General features: G+C 42.0%; 1 protein-coding gene across 2 annotated transcripts in view; it reads left to right on the top strand.

Moving 5' to 3' along the window:
- Positions 1 to 20,450, top strand: part of ZNF423 (zinc finger protein 423) — a 276,157-nt gene that overhangs the window by 88,444 nt on the left and 167,263 nt on the right. For both annotated transcript variants that reach the window (XM_063410791.1, XM_063410790.1), the window contains one exon: positions 2,953 to 3,012. In XM_063410791.1, coding sequence (XP_063266861.1) covers positions 2,953 to 3,012 — 60 coding nt within the window. The remainder of the gene's footprint in view (positions 1 to 2,952; positions 3,013 to 20,450) is intronic.

Raw genomic sequence — 20,450 nt, 5'->3', positions numbered from 1 at the left:
CTGTTGAAGTTGACTTTAGGAGGAAGAAAACATTATATTTCCTTCTGACTTCCATGGCTTCTGCATCTGCTCACTGCCAATGTTGAAGAAAAGCCAGCAGTGACCCCACTTCAAATGCTGGCTCCTTAAATAGCCATTTTTATCCAGAAGACTAGGCAGCCAGTGAGTAACCTTGCAGCTCTTGATTTTATACCCATTATGGAGAGGGAGCAGGAGCACATGGAGTCAGTGTCTCCCTACAATTACACTTGCTGTCTGTGACAAAGCCTGATCACCTATCTTTTGCTTCAGCTTCACAGATGCCATTTCCCATCAAACCTTTAGGCTTCCTAGTGGGTGTATAGACAAAGTCTTTTGGTCTTTCTTTTCTGGATGTGGCTGGTTTTGCTCGTTGTTTCTCTCTGCCCACTGTCTAGCTGGGTGGATGGATGGATAGGCAGGTGAGGATCAAGTGCTTGGGTCAGTTGATACTGCAATTCCTCTTGGAATGGACTTGGCTGCTACTTTTTCTTATGGCTTATTCTCTGAAAGATGAGGTTTGCTTGAAAGAGTTAAAGGAGAAATGGAAAAGCAAAGGGGAAGGTGGTGGTAGAGTTGTGAGCAGCAGCTGCAGGGCGCTGTCTGTGCCTAAGCTCAGGGGGCTCCATCCCCCTGGCCTCCTCTTTCCATGGACAGCAGCACTGTCAGCTCTGTGGTGGGTCTGTGCAAACAGAGGGGCAGAACCTGAAACCATGACTGCAATAATATAAAGTGAATTTCAGTGCCGTTGCCTCCACGTGAACGTTCTCTGTCCCCTTTTCAGTCATTAGGGAGCAAAGCAAATTAATGCCAACAGAGGCTGATTCAAACCTTTGCCCTCATTTAAGGGATTCCAAAAACTGTGGTTTTGTTACGTGCTGGAGCCAGCTGCCCTAGAGCAGCTCAAGGACTGGAGCAGTCTTTGGTGTTTAACCAACATGAAAGTCAGAGTGTTGCTAAAATTGTCAATGACCAGTGCAGATCCATGTACTACTCCTTCACTAGGACCAAATTTATCTCTTATGTATTTTTAGCAGACTGGGTTTTTTAATCTCTCTTTCCAAGACAAAATGTAAAGAAATAAAAAAAAACCCCTCAGCATAAAAGTAGCACTATAAAAAAAAGCTCTCAAAGCAAAACAACCAAAAAGCAGTCAAGGATAAAATAAATTTAAAACATTCCCCTTGTCTGTTTTGAGTAAGGTACATGAATTTCCAACTTGTCTTATTTAGTTTTGGAGCAAAACTCCTCCCAGGTGTATATAGATTTTGATGTTAAAAGGAGACATGCATTTGTGTGAGACTGAAGTGGTATTTCATATAACTGCATCCAGAGTTTTTCTCTTAAGAGGTGGGTGAGGATGGGAACAAGATGGTGGCTGGCAGAACACAAAATGGTAGGGGAGCCCCAGGAGGGAGCACACGCCAGCCAAGCAGGGAACAGGACCAATAATGGCTTCAATAAGCTTCTAGCTTTGCCTCTTGTTTTTCCTCTGTCATCCTGGAATTTAATATTATGTGACATGGCCTTTATGCTAACATAGACTCTGAAAAAAATATAGCCAAGTCTCAAGTATGATTTCTCCAAAGAAATGGCTGAATTTCATGTTCCTCCATCAGTAAACACACAGATTTAAGAAAACTAGAGTGGTGCCATTCTGTGGAGTACGCATTTTTCTATGGTTTAGACATAAAATTACATTTGTCAAGGCACTGCCTATGTAAATTATATTCTCTGTTCCTAATGCCATATGATGTTACCACTAACATCAACTTGATGCCAGAATTCCACACTGGATTGGGGGGGAAAATATGAGGAAAGCATAAAATTGAGACTCTTGTGATGCAAATGTCAGTGTAAATATTCACTGGAACAGGCTGGCCCGAGCATACAGGGCTGGTCAACAGGGGCTGTGCTTGTGGTTTTGCAATATGGTGTGGATTCCAGTTGCAGAATTCTACAGAATGTGCATTTGAATCCAGCATAATGTAGATGAAAGGGTGAAAAATTGTTCAGTGCATGGAGTAAATAATATTAATCAGAAATTAAAAACCTATAATTTAAATTTGTTTGGTGTCAGGGTGGCAGAGTGGGCAGGTGATGATGATAAACTTATGCAATTCAAAAGAAGAATTTCTGCAGTTACTGCATTCAGATGCCCATCTGACATTAGTATAACCAGTACTAATTTCAGTAACAGCAGATTCAGGCACTTTTTTGCCCTGCTTGTTGTTGGCTGTTCTCTTAGTTATTTTTAAGATTGTAAGAATCAAATGGTGTTTTTATAATTCTTAACAGGCAGAAGGTTTCAGCTACATCACTTGCAAGTGCTGAACACTTGTTCTGACAATCTTCAAAGCAACAACAAACCTGAAAAGCAGTTATTTGTGACTGCCATATCACACAACGTGGTTATACGGCAAAATAGTATTTTTTAATTCTTAAAAATCCCTGGAGATATCACCGGGTTCTGAATACAGCAGATGTGTTAGTATGTTAGGATGACATAAGTCAGGCAATTTTCCCTTCACAGGACAGGTCTTCACTATGATCTCTCAAAACATCCATTTCAAAAACAACCTCTATATTTACTATGACAATTTTGCACATGCAAATTGTGCATGTATAACATTTCAAATATGAATACTTACCAGACAGTGGGGTTTAAACATCTGTGAAAATTTCAAATGAACCTGCTGCCACTGGTTCAGGAAGAAACTGCAAGCACAAATCCCATATTTAGGTTAAAAAGTAGGAAAAATCTCTTTACTAAATGTCCACCTTATGAATCGTTTTATAGAAAATAGTAAATTCTTTTTCAGCAGTGGAGAAGTCTGTTTTAATACTTAATGTCATAATGGACCTAATTTTCTGATGACTTTGCTTTCCAGTTGGTTTGATTAGCAATCACAACTTCTTTTTGTTCTTTTTCAGTTGAAGAGGGTGAATCTTCAGATTTTGCTTTGACCTGGGACTCGTCAGTGACTCAATCAGGTAAATATTTTTGGTTCTTCTGATTGCAAAAACTACCAGAAAGCTGCCAGGCTTTTTACAGGAACTGTATTTTGTATGTCACATTCCTGTCTCAAATCCAAGACTACCCACTGCAACACAATTTTTATATCAGTTCCATATGGTCAATAAAATCTATTACACACAGAGACTAATATACTCTTATCCTCCAGAGACCCATTCTTTCTTCTTGTGGGCACACTGAAACGGGTTGTGATTTCTCCAGTATAACCACTTTGAAGTTTTCTGCAATGGGCACTGTTACACATTCATTCCAATCTAATTACATAAAAGCTGCTTTAATAGGAATTTAAGCCTCGGTCTCAACTGGAATGTGTGTATTTCTGCTCTCGGAGGAAATTGGAAAGTACTGTCAGGACTGGAGAATAAAAGTGGTGCATCGCCATGGTAGAAAGATTTAAAGTTTGAACGAGCTTTTGGTCTGCTTAACAGTAATAAACATGTCTGAGGCTCATTCATCCATGTTAGGTCAATAATTTGAATAAAAAAGGGTTCAAGAAATTGAACAGGATAAATCGAGTTTCTGTGTAATATGTATTGATAACACAAGCATGAGGGAAAATGTCAGATTAGTTTGTGTTTAAAGTAACTAGCCCCATCTCAGTCACTGTGCCCCATGTAAAGACATTTTGCTGTCTGTTTTTAACATTTACGAGACTCTCAGAATATTTCTGATTTTGAAGCCAGTAAGTCTATTTCTGTGCTCTCTCCACATTGGACACAGTGGTATTCTCTTAAAAGCTCACCAATGATATGAAAACAAACCGAGCAGTAATATGCAAACCAACACTGGTGTTGCATTCCTGGTTAGACGGGTTTTGTACGAGTCACAGGGAGCCTGGCTCCCAGGAGACCCTTTCTTACTGAAGTGAGCATCGGTCTGGTCTCCAAGGCACAAACTGCCTTTGTGTGGCACTTGGTGGCCTTTGGCTTTGTACCCACTGCTCTCTCAGAGGCACCTTCGGGGGCCCTGGGTGCATCTTCTCTGGGCACTCTGGCTGTTTGGAGGGGTTTGCGTTTTCAGTGGTCTTTGATAGCAAATATTGCTGCTGCTGCTGCTGCTGCAAACCCCCAGCTGTGATGTCGAAGGCCCCTTTGTGCCTGGAGCTAACGGTGCATGAAAAGAGCGCTCGCCAGCTCTCTTGCTTGACCTTCATCTCAAACAGCACTGGAGTGGAGTTACCGGTGTTATCTATCACAAGTCTGGAAGTGTATTAAATTCAAAATAGCCTATGCTTCAAAACAATGATTAAAAAAAACAATTCTGTGCACAGCACAGTTAACTTGGGGTTGGTGTTGGTGACTATGCCTTAAGTAAAAGACAGACTGTGAACGGCTTGTACCAAATTAGTTGAGTCTCCATTTTTCTTCATTTACTCCCACAATTACTGCTCTCATTCAAGACGTCGGATGTGGGAGAAAATGTATTGTACACATGATTTATGGCAGCTTTAGGAAAATGTGTGTTAATTGGGGGATTTTCTTCTTAATACATTTAGTAACTACAGATGTCACTCTTATCTGTTTATAAAGATGTAATACTGTATCCTGTCAAGTTGGGATGCAGTAGATGGACACAAGTTGCAGGTTGGAATATGATTGAGGAACTACACAGAAAAGGCTTAAAAAGCCCAAGTTTGTGGTGGTGTGGCTGCGTGGAGTCACTGGCTCTTGTGTGGTGTGGCTCCACAGCTATATTCAGTAACTGAAACCAGTCCCTCAGTCCCAGTGTGCGAGACTTTCATTATGTTCTTTTATGATCTTCCTGTTTGCATTAGCTTCAGTAGTGTGATGTTGAAGTTCAATAAAGGGTGAAAAAACACGCTTCAATTTCTTGTTTCATGCCCCTTCCTTCCCTGGTCCAAAATGACAAAATTGCCTCCCCTTCCTTGACTCCCACAAAAGGGAAAAAACCCCAAAGGCCAAACCTGGGACTTGTTAACTCTGAAACATTTGCCAGATGTTTCAAATTAACATATTTCTCTCCCTCTTTCTCCTGTATGTGTTTGTACATCTCTGTGTGTGTGCAAACACATACAAAATGACTTCTGAAAAATTCTGTTGGCACTCTGCACAGCTGCCGTGGGCTGGGGGAGTCATGGTCCCAGGGTTGGGTGGTATGTAGGAACAGCAAGAGCTGTTACAGATAGAATGTAAACTTTAAACTTTTAAAAAATATATAAATATATTTTTCTACTAGTGATATAATTATATAGGTGTGTGGAAAAAAGGAGCTTTTGCTGCTATTTTTTATTTTCTTCATCTAACCAGTAGAAGCTATTCTGGAAATTTTTTTTGTCTTCAGTCATGGGTCTTGCCTAGGTGGCTCTGAGGACCATCTGTCCTTGGTGTGCCAAACGTGGGGCTCCAAGCTCTCCTGGGGGAGCCTCTCTGCTCCTGACTGCACTGAGGGTGCACAGCCTGTGCATCCCTGACCAGGGCACTGGGCAGGGGGCTGCTCATAGGAGCTGCTTAGTGCAGCCCATGGAAATTTGGCTGTGAACACCATGACAAAGAAATCCTGTGCTCACGTGGGTCTGTTTGGTGATGGCTTGGTCCAGGACTATCCTTTTTCCTCTGGCAGAGTGTGTGCACAAGTTGCTGTCTGCTCTGGCACATCTGCTCACCCCTGGTAAAATCTGCCAAAGCAAAATGCTTTGCAAGAATCCAACCCGTGATGTAGTTGCTCTGAGGAATTTATTCCAGTACTTCGAATACAGCTAGAAATAGTTTACTTGATTTTTTTTAGTAACAACAACTTAAAGGCTGTACATAATAACTTAGAGAATCAAAAAAACATAGAAGAGGCAGAGGCTGCCCGTGCGCCAGGGTGAATAATCTGAGTGTCCACCAGTACTGTTTAACAATGGGCATATAGCAAATTTCCTTCCTCTTCAGGTTTTGTAAACATCTTTTCCTTAATGTAAAAGGAAGAAAAAAAGCTTTTCCTTTCCTCTCTTAATCCAAGGACTTAGATTGTTGTTAAATAGCTGGTCAGGCGTGTTTTGCTGCCCAAGAGGCAGAGATGTTTCTGCTTTCCCCCACCCCCAACAGCACGCACAGACCTTGCAGCCTGTCTGTCCTACTCCAGCAGTGTCACTGGGGTGGGACTGGGCAGGGCTGCTGGGGGCCAGGCAAGTGCCCACCTCTGCTCTGCAAAAGGGGCTCTGGCTTCTTCCAGGCCAATGTGAAAATAAGGTTCAAAACAAAGGTCCGGTCAGACAATGCTGCATTTCTGTTGCAATACATCACAAGGGTATTATCTTGAGGAGCAGCAAGGGACATTTTAAAGAAGTAAAAAGTCTTACTAAATATATAGAGAATTTAAGGCATTTTAAAGACCTATGAAAGCATTTTATATGGGAGTTGCTGGGGAGTTTCTCATTAGCCTGACTGTGAGGCCCCAGGGAATCTTGGCTGAATTGTCTGGGGCAAACAGAGCAGATTCTGTCTTCTCCTCAGGAGCCTGCAGACCTAAAAGCCTAATTTTTTTTGTGTCTGCTTTTGAGGTAGCTAAGGTATCTTGTTTTTCTCTGCAGTTACATGTTACAGTACTGATCAAGAAAGATTTTTGGAAATAGGGAACTGTGGACCATGTCCTGAGTGCTGGGGACAAATGGCTCTGTCTCTGTGCACAAGTGTTTGCAGAGCCTGGGGGTTCTTTGCAGTGTTTGCAACAGGAAAGGCCTCTCAGTGCCCAAACATCCATTAGCACATAACATTAGTGTAATTCAATTATAACATTCCAGAAATCATAAAAATAAATTACAGGTTGGTATTCCCTGCTTTCCCCATTAGCTCCAAATTTCCTGTCCCTGCCACCGAGCTCGCAGCAGCAGCTGGGCACATGTGTGAGGGACATGTTAACACAGCACAGTGTGGGGAAAAAAACCAAAACACAACATTTTAGGACAGATATTTGATGTTTTTCTGTCAGGATTTCTCCCCCGTGCTTTTTTAATGCAGTACACTACTTTAGATTTTTAATTGCCTTCTGCAATTTCTTTTCAAGTTTCTCTGCTTTCAGGGGAAAGAAAAGGGAAAGCAGCAGCTTTTCAGAAATGAGCCACAAAATAAAGGAAAACCACTCTGTGGTCACTCCTTTTCCTCTCTCTTATGCTTTGCATGGCATCTCACAGCTATGTAAATCAGAATTTTCACTCGGTATCTCTAGAGGAACAACATCTTGACACAATTTGGAGACTTATTTTTTCTGCAGGGCTACCAGAGCCCATGCTGGGGTGTTTTTAATGCTGTCTCTGCTGCTTGGGGCTCGTGTTGCCTGTTCCTTCCTGGCTGTTCCCTCTGTTCTCCTCCTCTTTCAGTCTTCTGATCCTGGTGCTGCATTGTCTGCTCCCAGTGCTGAGGGTTTCTGTTCTCCTCTGTTGTATAGAGTCAGGTTTAATTTTGGCTCCTTGGGAAAGCTGGGGTCTCATGAAGCAAACAGAGACTCGCTGCTGCAAGTATTCTTGCCTTAACTTTTTCCCATTTTCTGTTTATTGAGATAAGTAACAGCAAATGTGTTCTCCTGCCTCACCTTTCCCCTTGGGGAGGCCTGTTTGGCTACACAGCTGCTTGTCCCCTCAGCTTTCCTCCAGCACCCTGGGCTTGCATGGGCCACTGCCTGTGCCCAGGACCCGGAGCATCACCCCCACGGAGCCCTGTCCCTCGAGGTGTCCCAGCACCCAGAGCTGTCCCTGCCCTCTGCCTGTGGCATGGGCTGTGTTTGGAGCATTCAGGGAGTTCAGGTGAGGGATACTCCACAGACACCAAATTCCTTTTCTGTGTTCCTACATGCATTGGATTTTGTCTCAGTCGCAGTTCAGAGGCCATTAGAAACCTGTTGCTTTGCAGGTAATCTGAAATGGCCTGTCCTGAGTGCCTTTGCACGCTCAAATATTTTCTAGAAGCTGATTTCATTAGTAAATCAGTATGAGAAGATTCTGATGACTCTGGGTAAGGATTTCCAAAGAAATTAAGCTTTGAATTTAGCAAATAACTTAAGAGACTTTGGTAATGTTTTAGTTGAATTTTTTTTTTGAATACTGTGAGATCTCAGCTGGTTGGCTTTCTTGTGTTGGTTTTAAAAATGGCATCCTTGTCCCTGCAGTGACCTTTGGGATGCAGCCCAGTCAGTATAGTCTGAGGTTCTCAAAATTTTAAACATCTGCTCTGGAAGCATCCAGAACCCAGAAAAATGCAAACAAGAAATAAAGCTTGGAATTTCTGCAGCTCAGATTACTGCATTCCTCACTTATTATAAGTTGAAATTTTATTTTCCTTGGTAATGTGTGGGTTTTTACGATGTCACATTGTAATGCGTTCTTTTAGATGAAGAAATAAAAGTAATACTCATTTCCTAATGATAAAATTTATTTTTAGCATTAATATTTTACAGACAAATACTATTTTATATATATACTTAAAGAAAGTATTTTGATAGTGGAAGATGAAGTAATAGAAAGTACTTGATATTCAGATAATGTGGTGGATGAACATCCTAGACAGGTGTAAGACTTTTGTAGCTGGACAGTACAAAAAGAGACAATACAAGTAATTATAAACCCTTCCCAGATTCCTTTGTTTGTAGGGGTCACAGCACAGCTCTGTATCTGCAGGCATGAGGGCTGCCTGTGAGCAAGACTGCCCCAGCACTGCTGGGCTCCTGCCAGTGGGATGTGGGACTGCAGGGGAAGCTGTTGGCTGGAGCTACAGGGAGATTCCTGCGGGTCCCTGAAGTCCAGGTGATGTCCTGCAGCCGTGGCACCTTCAGGGGGAGGAGATGAGGATGGGATTTGTTGTGCGGCCCTGACACGTGTGCATGCATGGGAACAGCCAGGCTGCTGAGGCGCCTCGGGTGGAGGGCACCACAGGCCTCCCCTCTTGTCTGGGGAGGGAATCTCCGGCTAGAAAGAGCCTTCTTCAGATGTGAACACAGCATGGGTGTCAGTATTTAAATTAGCACCACACACCTGTGTATTACGGCGTTTCCTAGAAAATACTTACTATTAAAAATGTTAATTGGGAAAATTATAGCGCTAGCACAGAGGAGGAGAATTAATTTCCATGGTACAAGAGGAGAGGAAAGAAAAGCTTGTTTCAAAGTGAGCTGTCAAGTTCTCCCCCTACCCCATCACCCAGCTCTTCCCAAGCTTCTTAAAGACAAGGCACACTGGAAAGCTGGGCTGCTTAAAGGAAGCTGAGCAAGCGTAGTGCATTGCAGCATGTCACTGGTGCCCAGCTTCCCAGTGCCTAAAGCCTAAAGCCTCCTAACTACTACAGGCTCCATGTGTAGAAAGGAGAATTTCTGCAGGCTGCAGTGTCACAGCCCTGCTTGGCCTTGGGGACAAGGCCCCAGGCACTGGTGTGCACTGGGATGCCAGCAGTGCTTCAGGACTGTTATGGGCAGCAAGATTTCAGTCAAGTCTAGGAATATCTCTGGGGTCATCAGGATAACTTCATCTGAAGTCTTGTGAGCTTGGTGTATGTGCTGGTGTGTGGCTGCTGTGGAGTTGGGGATGTTCCCACTGGGTCTGCTGGCAGCAGCACCCTGCCAGAGACACAAACATGCCACCAGCATCCATGTCTTGCCAGCATTTTTCTCCCTGTGACAAATGTGCTTTTTATTTAAAGGTGTGCCTGGTGGCACTTATCTGCTGGGAGAACGCTGTTTCATTTCCTAGCACAGACTGAAGCACGTCAATCACTTTCACGGGTGGACCATCAGGAGCTGCCTTCCTGGCTCTCCTGGGCTTGCTTGGTCTCCTGCAGGCATGAAAATCCTGGTGAGGGATCTGCCATTGAGCTGGAGTGAGTGCTGGAGAGGGGGAAGGCACAGCACAGCACCTTCCCATCTCCTTCTTCCCTTCCTGTGTTTCTTTCAGTGGTGTCACCTTGTTCTCCTTTGCTGCCCAAGTGAAGGGCTGCGATTAGACAAACACTTTTTGTGTTTTTAAATAGAAGTTATATCTGTTGTTTATGATAGCTTTCAGGGGCACAGCTAGAACTAATGGGCTAAGGTAAAGCAAAGGGGATGCTAGGCTTAATATCAGGAAGCATTTCCAGGTAGTGGGATCTAATAGCCTGGTATTATCTTCCATTACTTTGGTAATTTACAAACTAGACTGGACAAAACACTTGAAAATGCAGTGTAGGAATGGTCTTACACTAGCAGAGGGATGGGTAAGATCACCTGATAAATCCTTCTCATCTCTAATTGATCCAATTCTGCTGCACTCTGGATTTGCTAATCTACAGATTAGAGCAGACAGAATGGTCAGGCAAATTGTGCTTTCAAGAGCTTATTTCAGTAAATATTTTTATGTAGGATCTCAAAGCACTTTGCAAACGCTAATTAAGCCTCCCAACCTAGCAGGAAGTCTTCCTTGTGCCGTATCCACGCTGCTTTGCAGTATGCAGCGTGCACATGCTGCAGGCTGACCTTCCCCAAAGGGCTCTGGCTTTGGGACCGATGGGCACTTGCCAGCCCATCCTGCCTGGAGTCATTTCTGCAGGTCAGTGGCTTTGCTTTTCCAAATCTGCCTTGTCTGCCTGGTAGGAGTGGGGGAGCTGAAACCATGCTGCCGTAGGAAGTGATTGCAGTGTGTTTTACCTTCGTGAAAGCAGACAGCTGGAGAGTTGAACAAAAGTCTCCTGGTGAACAATTTCTTTGGTTTTCACAAAAACTTGTTCTCCTTTGACTGGTTTATACTTTGCAGTTGTAACTGGTAGCTCAAGGCTGCCAGCCTGAATAAATGTAGAGCAAGAATAGTAGAATATATTATGTTGGCCTGTTGCTTAAACAAGAAAAATCAATAAAATATAATGCCACAGTGGTGGATCCCCAGTAATCGTTCTTCTCAAGAAAAAAACAAATTGTGGCAGTCATGAGAATGGGGTTTTATAAACAAGGTTGTAAAAGAAGAAAAATAAATGGAATGAACAAGCTGCACTGCTTTGCGTTCTATGCTGAGTAAGAATATTGATATGAAATTCTTCAGTGAACAAATGTGTGAAATTTATGATGCTTTGCCCAAAAAAATCTTTGCTTGTTCAGTACAGGAAACTAGAATCATTTGGGTTGGAAGGGACCTCTAGTGGGTCTTGCTCAACATTGACCTGACTTGTAAAAGTTTTGTAGCCTTCACTATGGTATTTTTGGTTATGTTGTCTTAAGCTGTTTAGCTTATCATGGTCCAAGAGTCCAAGTATTGTTACCGTAGTATAAAAATGTGTAGTAAACAAAAATTAAGGCCATAATAGAGGATATGTTCTGTCATTTAGTGTCTAAAGTAGCCTTTTTCCAGTCTCACTACAAGGAATTACGATGTCACTGTCAAAACAAACCAAGCTCATCTCATAATCTTATATTTGTTGTGTATAAGTTCAAATGAGAAAACTGTTAGATGGCACCATTTATAATGAGATTTGAGATACCCTATAGCTCTCACTTGGAGACAAGTGACCTTTGTCTTCTTTGGGGCTGAGTAACAGCGCAATGAAGATTTAATAGATGTGTGCAGAGACCTGGCAGTAGACTGGGGTGTGTGTGGAAGAGGTGCTCAACGTGTCTTGCTCTACATATTTTTGAATTCCTCGCAGTTGGGACTGGAGTGCTGCCTCTTGGTGTGTGGCACTACCCGTGCTTCCGTTCTCCCTTGGATAGCTTTGGTGTTCGTTAGCAGAAATTATTAGACAGTCACAAAACACTAAAGAGAAAGGAAAAAACCCACACGCTTTGCTTGGAAGCAGTCTGTGTTGCAAAAAGCTCTGACAAGATCAAGGCTCTAATTAAATTATCTGGCACGTGGGCAATACTGTTCCAGATCTGCTGAGCTAATGTGTAGCCATTAGCTCATACAGCCACCAAATCAGAAGTACCAAAGAGACAATTTACATAGGGCCACAGCGTGTTTTAAAAAATTCTGGTGAGTTGTGAAGCCTGTAATGTTAATTGCCAGTTAGCACATTGTAATTGCTGTAATTATTTGCAAGTAAAATGATGTAAGGGACTTACCATTGTACTTTTCTTTAACACTTCACATGTTGGTGATCCAGTAAATCTCCCACTTAAGAGTTTTGCTGGTTATTCTAAAAGCTTGACAGCCACTTGCTGAAGTCTGATCTCATCCACGAGCTTGCCATTCCGCCTGTTGGCTTGAATACTGAGCAGTGGCTCTCTGAAATCTATATTTTTTTAAAAAAGGCAATAAAATAATAACTGCAAATGTCTGCTGCTGACCAGTGAGAGCACAGCCAGCCCTGCAGCTGGCCGTGCTGGAGCCCAGCTGGGAGAGAGCCCTCAGCACAAATTGCCAAGTCTATTGCCTCCCACCGCCATGCCGCGGAAGTGGGCCAAAAGCTCCTCCGTGTGGGATTAAAGGGATGTGTAATAGATTAAAGATCAAAAATGTTAATTAAGAAATGGTCTTTTCTAATAAGATGCCTTCAAGGGCATGGTACCAAAAATGAGGCAATATCTCATTTTGGCAACAGCTCAGGGTTGTAATGAAGCTGGAGCGGGGGGGCAAGGGGAGGAAGAAGGGACGCCTCCTGTTCAAGGCAACTCCTTCAGAAGGGGTAAATCAATTAGCAGTAAAAATGTAAACATGTGAGTCAGAATGAGATTACTCTGAATGCTCCTGAACAGGGTGGATTTAGAGGTACATGTTTTAGCTTGGCCTTTCTTTGAGGATAAGTTGGTAGCTTGTGACAGATAAACAAGGCCTCCTTCAGCTTACTGGTATTTAAACACCAGCCTGGTAATTTGGCTGAAAATAACCAGTGTTTTTGAAAGCTTTGATGCATTTGCAGTGAATCTGTTCAATATATTTTAGTGATGTAATCATCTGGATATAGAAAATTCACCATCTTTGTTGCTGGGTTGAAATTTGTAGGTGTAATATTTGGGTAAAGGCTTATTTCTCCTCAGAAAAGGGGAGAGGCACCACTGCACTCTCATGTTTCAGGCTCCTGCAGCAGGGGAAGTTTATGTTTTACAAATAAACTGATATGCAAGTGTTACTTATGTGTTTCAAACACGAAAGGTGCTTTTAAGAGCTGTGAAATATTACTGCATTGCTATGACTAAAGAAAACACTCTTTTCCTTAAACTTGAGTGTTCTAGTCAGTGAGTCCACTGTTTCTTAGTAAGCTCATCAAAGCTCCAAAAGGAAAACCTGGATGTTTAACTGTGCTTTTTCCTTATGATGGGATTCCATATGTCACTTCATCCCAGTTTCCCCTCCAAGTGCCTTGGTGCTGCAAGCTGCAGCATTCCTGAAGGAAGTTATTTGCCACCACAAAATGGAGGGACCCTGTAGGCAAATTTCTTCCCTACTGGTTGGAAGTTCTTGCTTGGACAAAGAAAACCACTGGCATGGTGAGATCTCCATGTAGTGTGTGTATGTGTTTTAAAGCTCTGACTGTTGTTTGAACCAAAGCCAGAGAGAATTTTCAATTTGAGAGAAATAGAGAGGGAAGGCACTTGCTGTCCATGTCCCTCTGTGTGAGTTGTGAGCTGGGGCTGACTGGAGCACCTTGGCAGAAAAAACCCTCTGAGAGGGGTTTGAGATTTGATTTGTTGCTCTATCTGTGTATATTTTATGTGAATCTATTGTGTCTTCCTTGAGAGGAGGAGTGATGGTTTTCCCCTGAGAAGCTTTTTGGACCCCTTGAGCTGGGCATGGTGTAGACTTGTGCTTATTGGTATTATTTAGCTTGGATAGGGGCTATAGGTGACTTAAGTGACACTAAATTCCTGTGCCCTGGTTTTGTCAGATGAATAAATACAAATGGATAAAGTGGTTGTTTCCATTCACAGAAAGCAAATCAGAGCACTAGTTCTTTCTTATTCAAATAAGATGTTTTTGTGGTTTGTAAATGTATCGTTTTGACAGACTGATTAGTTCCATCTTGATTTCACTTATGGTTTTTGTTAAAAGAAATGTGTAACTTGGACTTGAATTAGCATTCTCCCAAGAAGGGCTATGTCAGGCCATTCCTGCTGACACATCAAGGAGATGCAACTGTAGCAACAAAAGGATCAGTGCCTTTTCCTGACTATGAAGCTTGCTTAGAAGTCTATAAGTCAGTGTTTTGAATTGAAGTCTTCCTCTATATAATTTTGACAATATTAAAGAAAGATATCTACAGTCTGTCCTGCTTCTTTCAGTGACAAAAGGGAGGATTTCACTTTTGCACTGTTCATTTAATCAAATATTTGCAGAAAAATAGTCACTTTGTAATGCTGCCATTACTTTCTACAGAATGTGTGTCCATTATTGAAACTGAGAAAGAGTGGGGTTAAACCTTGACAGCAGTTCATATCAGACTCTCTGCAATTAGCACAGAAGTCCAGAAGACCATTTATTCTGCTAAATGAATGAGAAATGTTCTGTGTAAAAAGCATTTGGCTTCTCTTCCTTGTTCATATTAAACAAAATACATTTATTGCCAAATTTCCACAGTAACGTCCAAGAAGCATAAAGAAAATCAACAGGGCTAGTGAGGTATAACTGAGAGCAGCATTTGGTCTATAATTTTATGAAAGAGAGGTTGTGCAGCAAAAATGTACTTTTTCTGGTTAAGGTGAATTTCAGGCAGAAATCTTGCACAAGTTTGAAATAAATTGGTAAAAGAGTTTCCAGACATGATGTTTGTGAAACCCACCTTTTTTTTTTTTCATTTTTTTGTCTTTATATACTTTATGTGCAAACAGCTGCGGTGGTGAAGACACGAGGGATATCACTTCTGCAAATGCTCTTTGAATCTCAGGGTTTGTGTTGTGATGAAAAAGCATAGGTGCTTCTGGATAACAGAACTAAATTACATTTCATTTTTTGCCTTTAATTCCAAAAGGTGGTGCTTAGTGTTCATTGTGTTGTGTGTGCGAAATTATGTAAGGATTGATGCTGCTCTTCCTCAAAAATGGTTTTTAAAAACTGGAGACTTTTTAGTGTTTTTTTAATGTAAAGATGTTGTAAGCCTGTTGTATTTTAAATGTCATCCTGAGTTGCAAGCTACTCATAAAAGCTACACCATGGCACTGGAAGAGCAGCAGACCCACCAGTGAACTATTAAATAAGAAACGACACCCTGAGAGTTAAGCGATTTTTAGCTTGATCCTGTAATGAAATAATTTTAAACCGTATCTGGTTAATGAACTCTGCAGCCAGACAGCAAAACTGGCCAAGGATGCAGGGAGTGGAAGAGGTTTAAAAATAGACTCCCAGCTGGGATGGCTGTGGGAGCAGTGGGAGGGTCCAAAGCAAACCCCTAACCCCTTCTTCTGCACCCACCACAGGCTGTTGAAAAAGCTGTGGAGCAGGATAAAGTTGTCAACTGTGCATCTTCCTGCCAGTCAGCAACTAAAACACAAATTCCATAATGTAAGGGAAAAAGCTGGGACTAGGTTTCTCCCCAAAAAGTGCCTCTTGAAAAAAGGATAATTTTGTTATGGTTACAACTTTTTACCTTGGCAAAGTACACAGGGAATGGGGCTGCTAAAGAGAGCATCAACTAAATTAGGGTTAATTAGAAGTTCTACCAGATAGCTGGTGCTTCATCAGCAACAAAGCAGCATGTAAATAAGTCTAATTTCTCTCCAAATAAACTCCTTACAAGCTTAATTACTACAGCAACAATATCTCCCCCTAGCCCCCCCTATTTCATCAGTGGGAGCAGCTCATTATGAGCAGTATCTGGTGAGGGCTATCATGAGCAGGCCAGAGCTGCCCCTCTCTCAGGTGTCCTTGGAGGCCAGGAAGAAGTGGAGGAACTTCCAGCCTACCTGGAAGAGCCCAATTAAGGTAATTCATGAGAAATTTGAGAAGCAGAAAGCACTGATGGAAAAAAACCCCAAACCAACACCACTATATTCTGGAGAGATTTTGTTAATTACTTAAAGTATTTCTACTATTTGGATTATTGGCCATCTTAATTTCTTCACTGTTATTACTCATTTGCCAGCAAAATAGATGAACTTCATGTTTTACCTGTCCTTTTTATTATTTTTTTCCATCCATCACTCTCACGGTAGATCCAAGGGCTCTTCCAGTTCCTGGTGCTGTGTACATTCTGCTGCCTCCTGCTCTGACACTTGGGACCTGCTGAATGAGAGGAAGGGCTGAGGGAGACCCAACTTTAAAGCCATTTTAGCTTTAAGTCGTCTAAATGTCTTTTCACACTTTCTTTACCACATAGGGCTAGAAGAAAAAATGCAGAGAGAAATTAGGGAAAAAAAGTGCTATCATTGCTAAAAGGATCACCACAATGGAGGACCAGTGCAGCTCACTGCTTATTCCTGGGATAAATAGTTGAAAACCTCTATCCAGAAATTAGTTATCTCAGGGAAAGTGCAAACCTGGGTGCCAGTTTCAGCTGGGTGCAGAAGTGCTCTGCTAAGGGCTTATTCAAAGGGATTCATTTATTTCATTTGGTGCTTGATACATTGTCCTCTGTGATTTAAATTTTTTTAATATATCTAATACTGTTGAAACCAGTGAATTCCTTATTACACAGTGTCACGTTTCAGCCAATCCTAAATTAATAAATGAGCAGCAGCAGAATAGCATGCAGCACAATTCTAACAGCATGAGCTGCACAGAAGTATATTTCACTTAGCTCCAATTTAAATACTCTGCTTTGCTCGATTTAATTATGTGAAATTAGTGAATTAATGGCTTTGTCAAGTGAAACGTGTAGGACTTCAAGGTTCGGTATTAAGGAAAGAAATTAGAAAGGAAATCTGAGGTACATTAATTTTTGCATGTGGGCTTGTTTTAAACACAGACTGAAATTTAACTGAACCCACAGCCCAAAACCACTCGTTTTAAGCCCAGGGAAGAGAGAAAGAGCAGGAAGTGGCAGGAAACTTCCTGAGTCATCCCTTGTTGGCTCGTGGTGATCTCCTGGGTGTATCTGCTGGGCAGGTCTGGTGTGTGTTTATGCAGAGGAGCTGGCCAGGGGCACACGGGAGAGAGGACTGCAAAATCCAGTGGTTCTCTAATAACTTGGCCACCTGTTAAATACCCTTTCCTGCTGCATGGTATGATTTTCTTATCTCTTTTCTGGTTGAGAATCTTGTTATAGCAGTTGCTTTTTTTCACCTTCATTAACTGAATTCTTTTGCTGTGGTTTCAATCCCTGCACCAAGACACGGTGCCCAGCCTGGTGCTTGGTTGTGCAGAGGTGCACAACAAGACCTGAGGGTAAAGTTTCTGAAAGCTGGCAAGCCCTGCTCTTCTGAAGCCGTCTGGACACGTGGGTGCCCAGCTCTCACTAATTCCCAGTTTCATGGGGTTTTACTACAGTCTGTTGCCACTTGTGAGTGTTAGCTCCCCTAAATCACTTGGGCTGCTCCAGGTGTCCCCCCAGCCGTAGCTGGAGCAGTGTAGAGGTGCTGTTTTCCCAGGTTCTGCTCTCTGTGCTGGCAGTGCCCAGCCTGGAAGGCTGCCCTCGAGCCTCTGCCAGCAGTGACTGGTTGCAGAGACTTGGGCATGAGTTTGAGAAAACATGGCTTTTTCCTCAGGTGTTCTTGAAACACCTTTTTTTTTTTTTTTCCAGAGCAAGGCAGATTTGTAGAGAGAATGTTAGTGAGGGTTTTTTCCTTCAAAGATGAAGTGGGGTATTTATCAGGCCATAAAAGGCACAACTAAGCTGTGGTCCAGGTTCAACCCTCCGTACTCTGGATAAAAACAGGAGTTTTACCCAAGAAGCTAACTCCACAAACCTGGCCCCACTGAAGCCTCTCAAGTCTTTAATCACAGTTTTGAAGACTTCCAGGCACAGTTATCACAGAAGTGGGTCCCTTCTGTGCTCCTTCAGCCACACATTTGTCATTCCCGATGGAAAATGATCCAGGCAGGTTCTGAGCAAACCAAGACCCATGAGAAGGTCAGTGAAATAATTATTGCTTTCTCTAATTTGCCTGTATTTTTCTTCCTCCCCCAATACATTTTTTGCTCTTGTTCCACTTTTTCCCTCTGTATTGATCCACCCCTTGGTTCCTGGCAGTTTGCAGAGGGCTCTCTTACTCTCTCAGTCCCAATGTTCTGGGGTTTTTATAGCTATAAAAGGAGGAATGTAAATGCTACCTGGAGGATCCCACCAATTTGTTTTGTGAAAGGCATTTCTTTTCAGCAAACTTTTGAAGAAATACATATTTAAAGCATGCGAAAAATGCTTTTTCAAAGGAAATATATTCAGGGGCCTAAGAGGGTATTTTTGTAGGGAGTCCTCGCTCTGCTTACATCTTGCTCCTGTGAGCATACACCGAGGGCTGTACACTGGAGACACAAATTCTCCAGGACCAGAACTTCCTGCAGAAAGGACAATTCAAAGTACTGGACCTTATGGAGGAACAATTAAGGAATTTGCATTTTGAACTAGGCAAAGGGACATCAAAATACGTAGTGGCATTTATCGCTTATGGTAAATTACATCATCTGTAATTTTTCCCTCTTTGAAAATCAACAGGTTTATTTTAATAAAGAGTTCCAGCAGCTGCTGTTTTGAGCAGAACCAGTCAATACCTTATTTTTGCATTTGATATGCAGCTGCAATAACAAGCCACATGTGAATTTTATTAAGCCTTCTGAATATTCTGTCTGTTCAGGGAGCTATAGATTTAAGTTTTGCAGATATCTGGCTTTACCTTGAAGTAAAAAAGCGCCAAACAACCAAAAAGCCCCAAAAAGAAAAGACAAAAAACGAGAAAATCGTTCACACCATTTCCTCAAAGAAAGGAAAGGGTTTGTCATGCCTATGGATTAAAATGTGATTAAGAAGTCCCATGTTACTGTGAGTGGAATTCCATAGAACTGCTGGAAAGAGAACACTTTTCTTCAACAAAGACTTGAAAAACAATAAGTTGAGTTTTATTAAAATATTCATATACCTAAATAAAGTTTAAGTGCCATTTTTCTTCTGCAAATGCATTTATTAGAGTACGGTAAATATTATTTAGCAATTGTATGTGAAAGAGTGAAAAGCACATTTTTATAATGAAGTGCACTTCACTCTGAAGTTAATACTTGCTGCATTCTGATTTCTTTGTGCATGTAAATGAGCTTTATATACAAAATGCATGCATCTACAATGGATTTTTGATCTGGTTTGATTTGAACCTCATTATTGGAACTGAAGGTGGCAGTTACTCCCATTCAGACACATCTTTGGAATCTGGAAGTGGACGGCAGCATCTCTTTTCAGAGGCAGATAATGTGTGGCATGGCAATCACAAATCTTGAGTAAGTGGATAGAGTCTTTTGACTGTCAAGCAGTTTGGGTGCACACACGTTTTCTGGTTTGTGTCACAGAGATGCACAAAGCTGATCTCTACAGGGTTTTGAGGCTGTCCTTTCCAAGGAGGAGGCCGCAGTGTGACAGGGGTGCTGCTCACCTCGCAGCCCTGTGGGGGGACAGGGTGTCCCTGGCCTGGGAGGGCACCCTGAGGGTGACCGTGCTCAGCAGCTGGGCGCTGCTCCAGCCAAACACTTTGGCACACTCCGGACTGCTCCGCTCCCTGCCTTTCCTTGCGTTCCCTAAAATTCACTTACAATGCTTTTTGTGTCGGGAAAGTGTTTACATCCCATATTTATCCTGTTAAACTGGCTGCCAAACACTGAAGAGCTGATAAACACTATGTGCTGTTAACACTATAAAGTACAATCCCACTGCTGCTCGCATGCAAATAAATAATAATAACTCAGCTCTTTGTCCGCTTTTCGGCGTGTAAGTGCATTTGTCACATAGCATAGTAACATCTAAATCATTTTAGTAAAAGCACTAGAAAGGCTGAAACATTACCTGCAGCCACGATTAAGAGGAAATTTTACTGTTTTGTGGTGTTTACATGATTTCCTTATTTGATTTAAAAAAAAAAAAAAACACTTTTAAAATGATGTGATACCTAATTACTGTTGCTGGGTTTCACTTTTTATAAACCTTTCACTGAGTTATTTCACCTTCCTAAGGACTGAGGGATTGGCCTGTAGGGTAAAAGTTACTGTGAAATACTCATTAAATCTTTTCTTGCAGCCATTACAGACACAGATATCTTTTTAATGTGCTTGGTCAGTTTTGAGGCCACTATTTTTGTTACTACCCATAAATCAGTAGCAAGTGATTTTAGTGTCATCAGTGAAAGGTTAATAGAAGTCCATAATTTTCAGACATATCTCTTTCGATTACCTACTCAGAAATTTCCTTAAAAAGGGGGTGTAAATTGTTCCACTCCAAAAACTGGAGACTGTGTCCAATTTGTGCATAAATTGAAATTGTCTTTCTAATAGACTCTTTGGAAGGTGTGGGGTTGCCTTCAAGGTAATGATTTAAACATAAACTGACCCTTGATGAGGGAGCTGGAGTTTCAGTTTAATGTGTTTCTGCAATTTTCC

The sequence above is a fragment of the Prinia subflava genome, chromosome 13 (genome assembly GCF_021018805.1).
Source record: "Prinia subflava isolate CZ2003 ecotype Zambia chromosome 13, Cam_Psub_1.2, whole genome shotgun sequence".
NCBI lineage: Eukaryota > Metazoa > Chordata > Aves > Passeriformes > Cisticolidae > Prinia > Prinia subflava.
The sequence above is the reverse complement of the archived record's forward strand: the minus strand, read 5'-3'. Positions and strand labels throughout refer to the sequence as shown.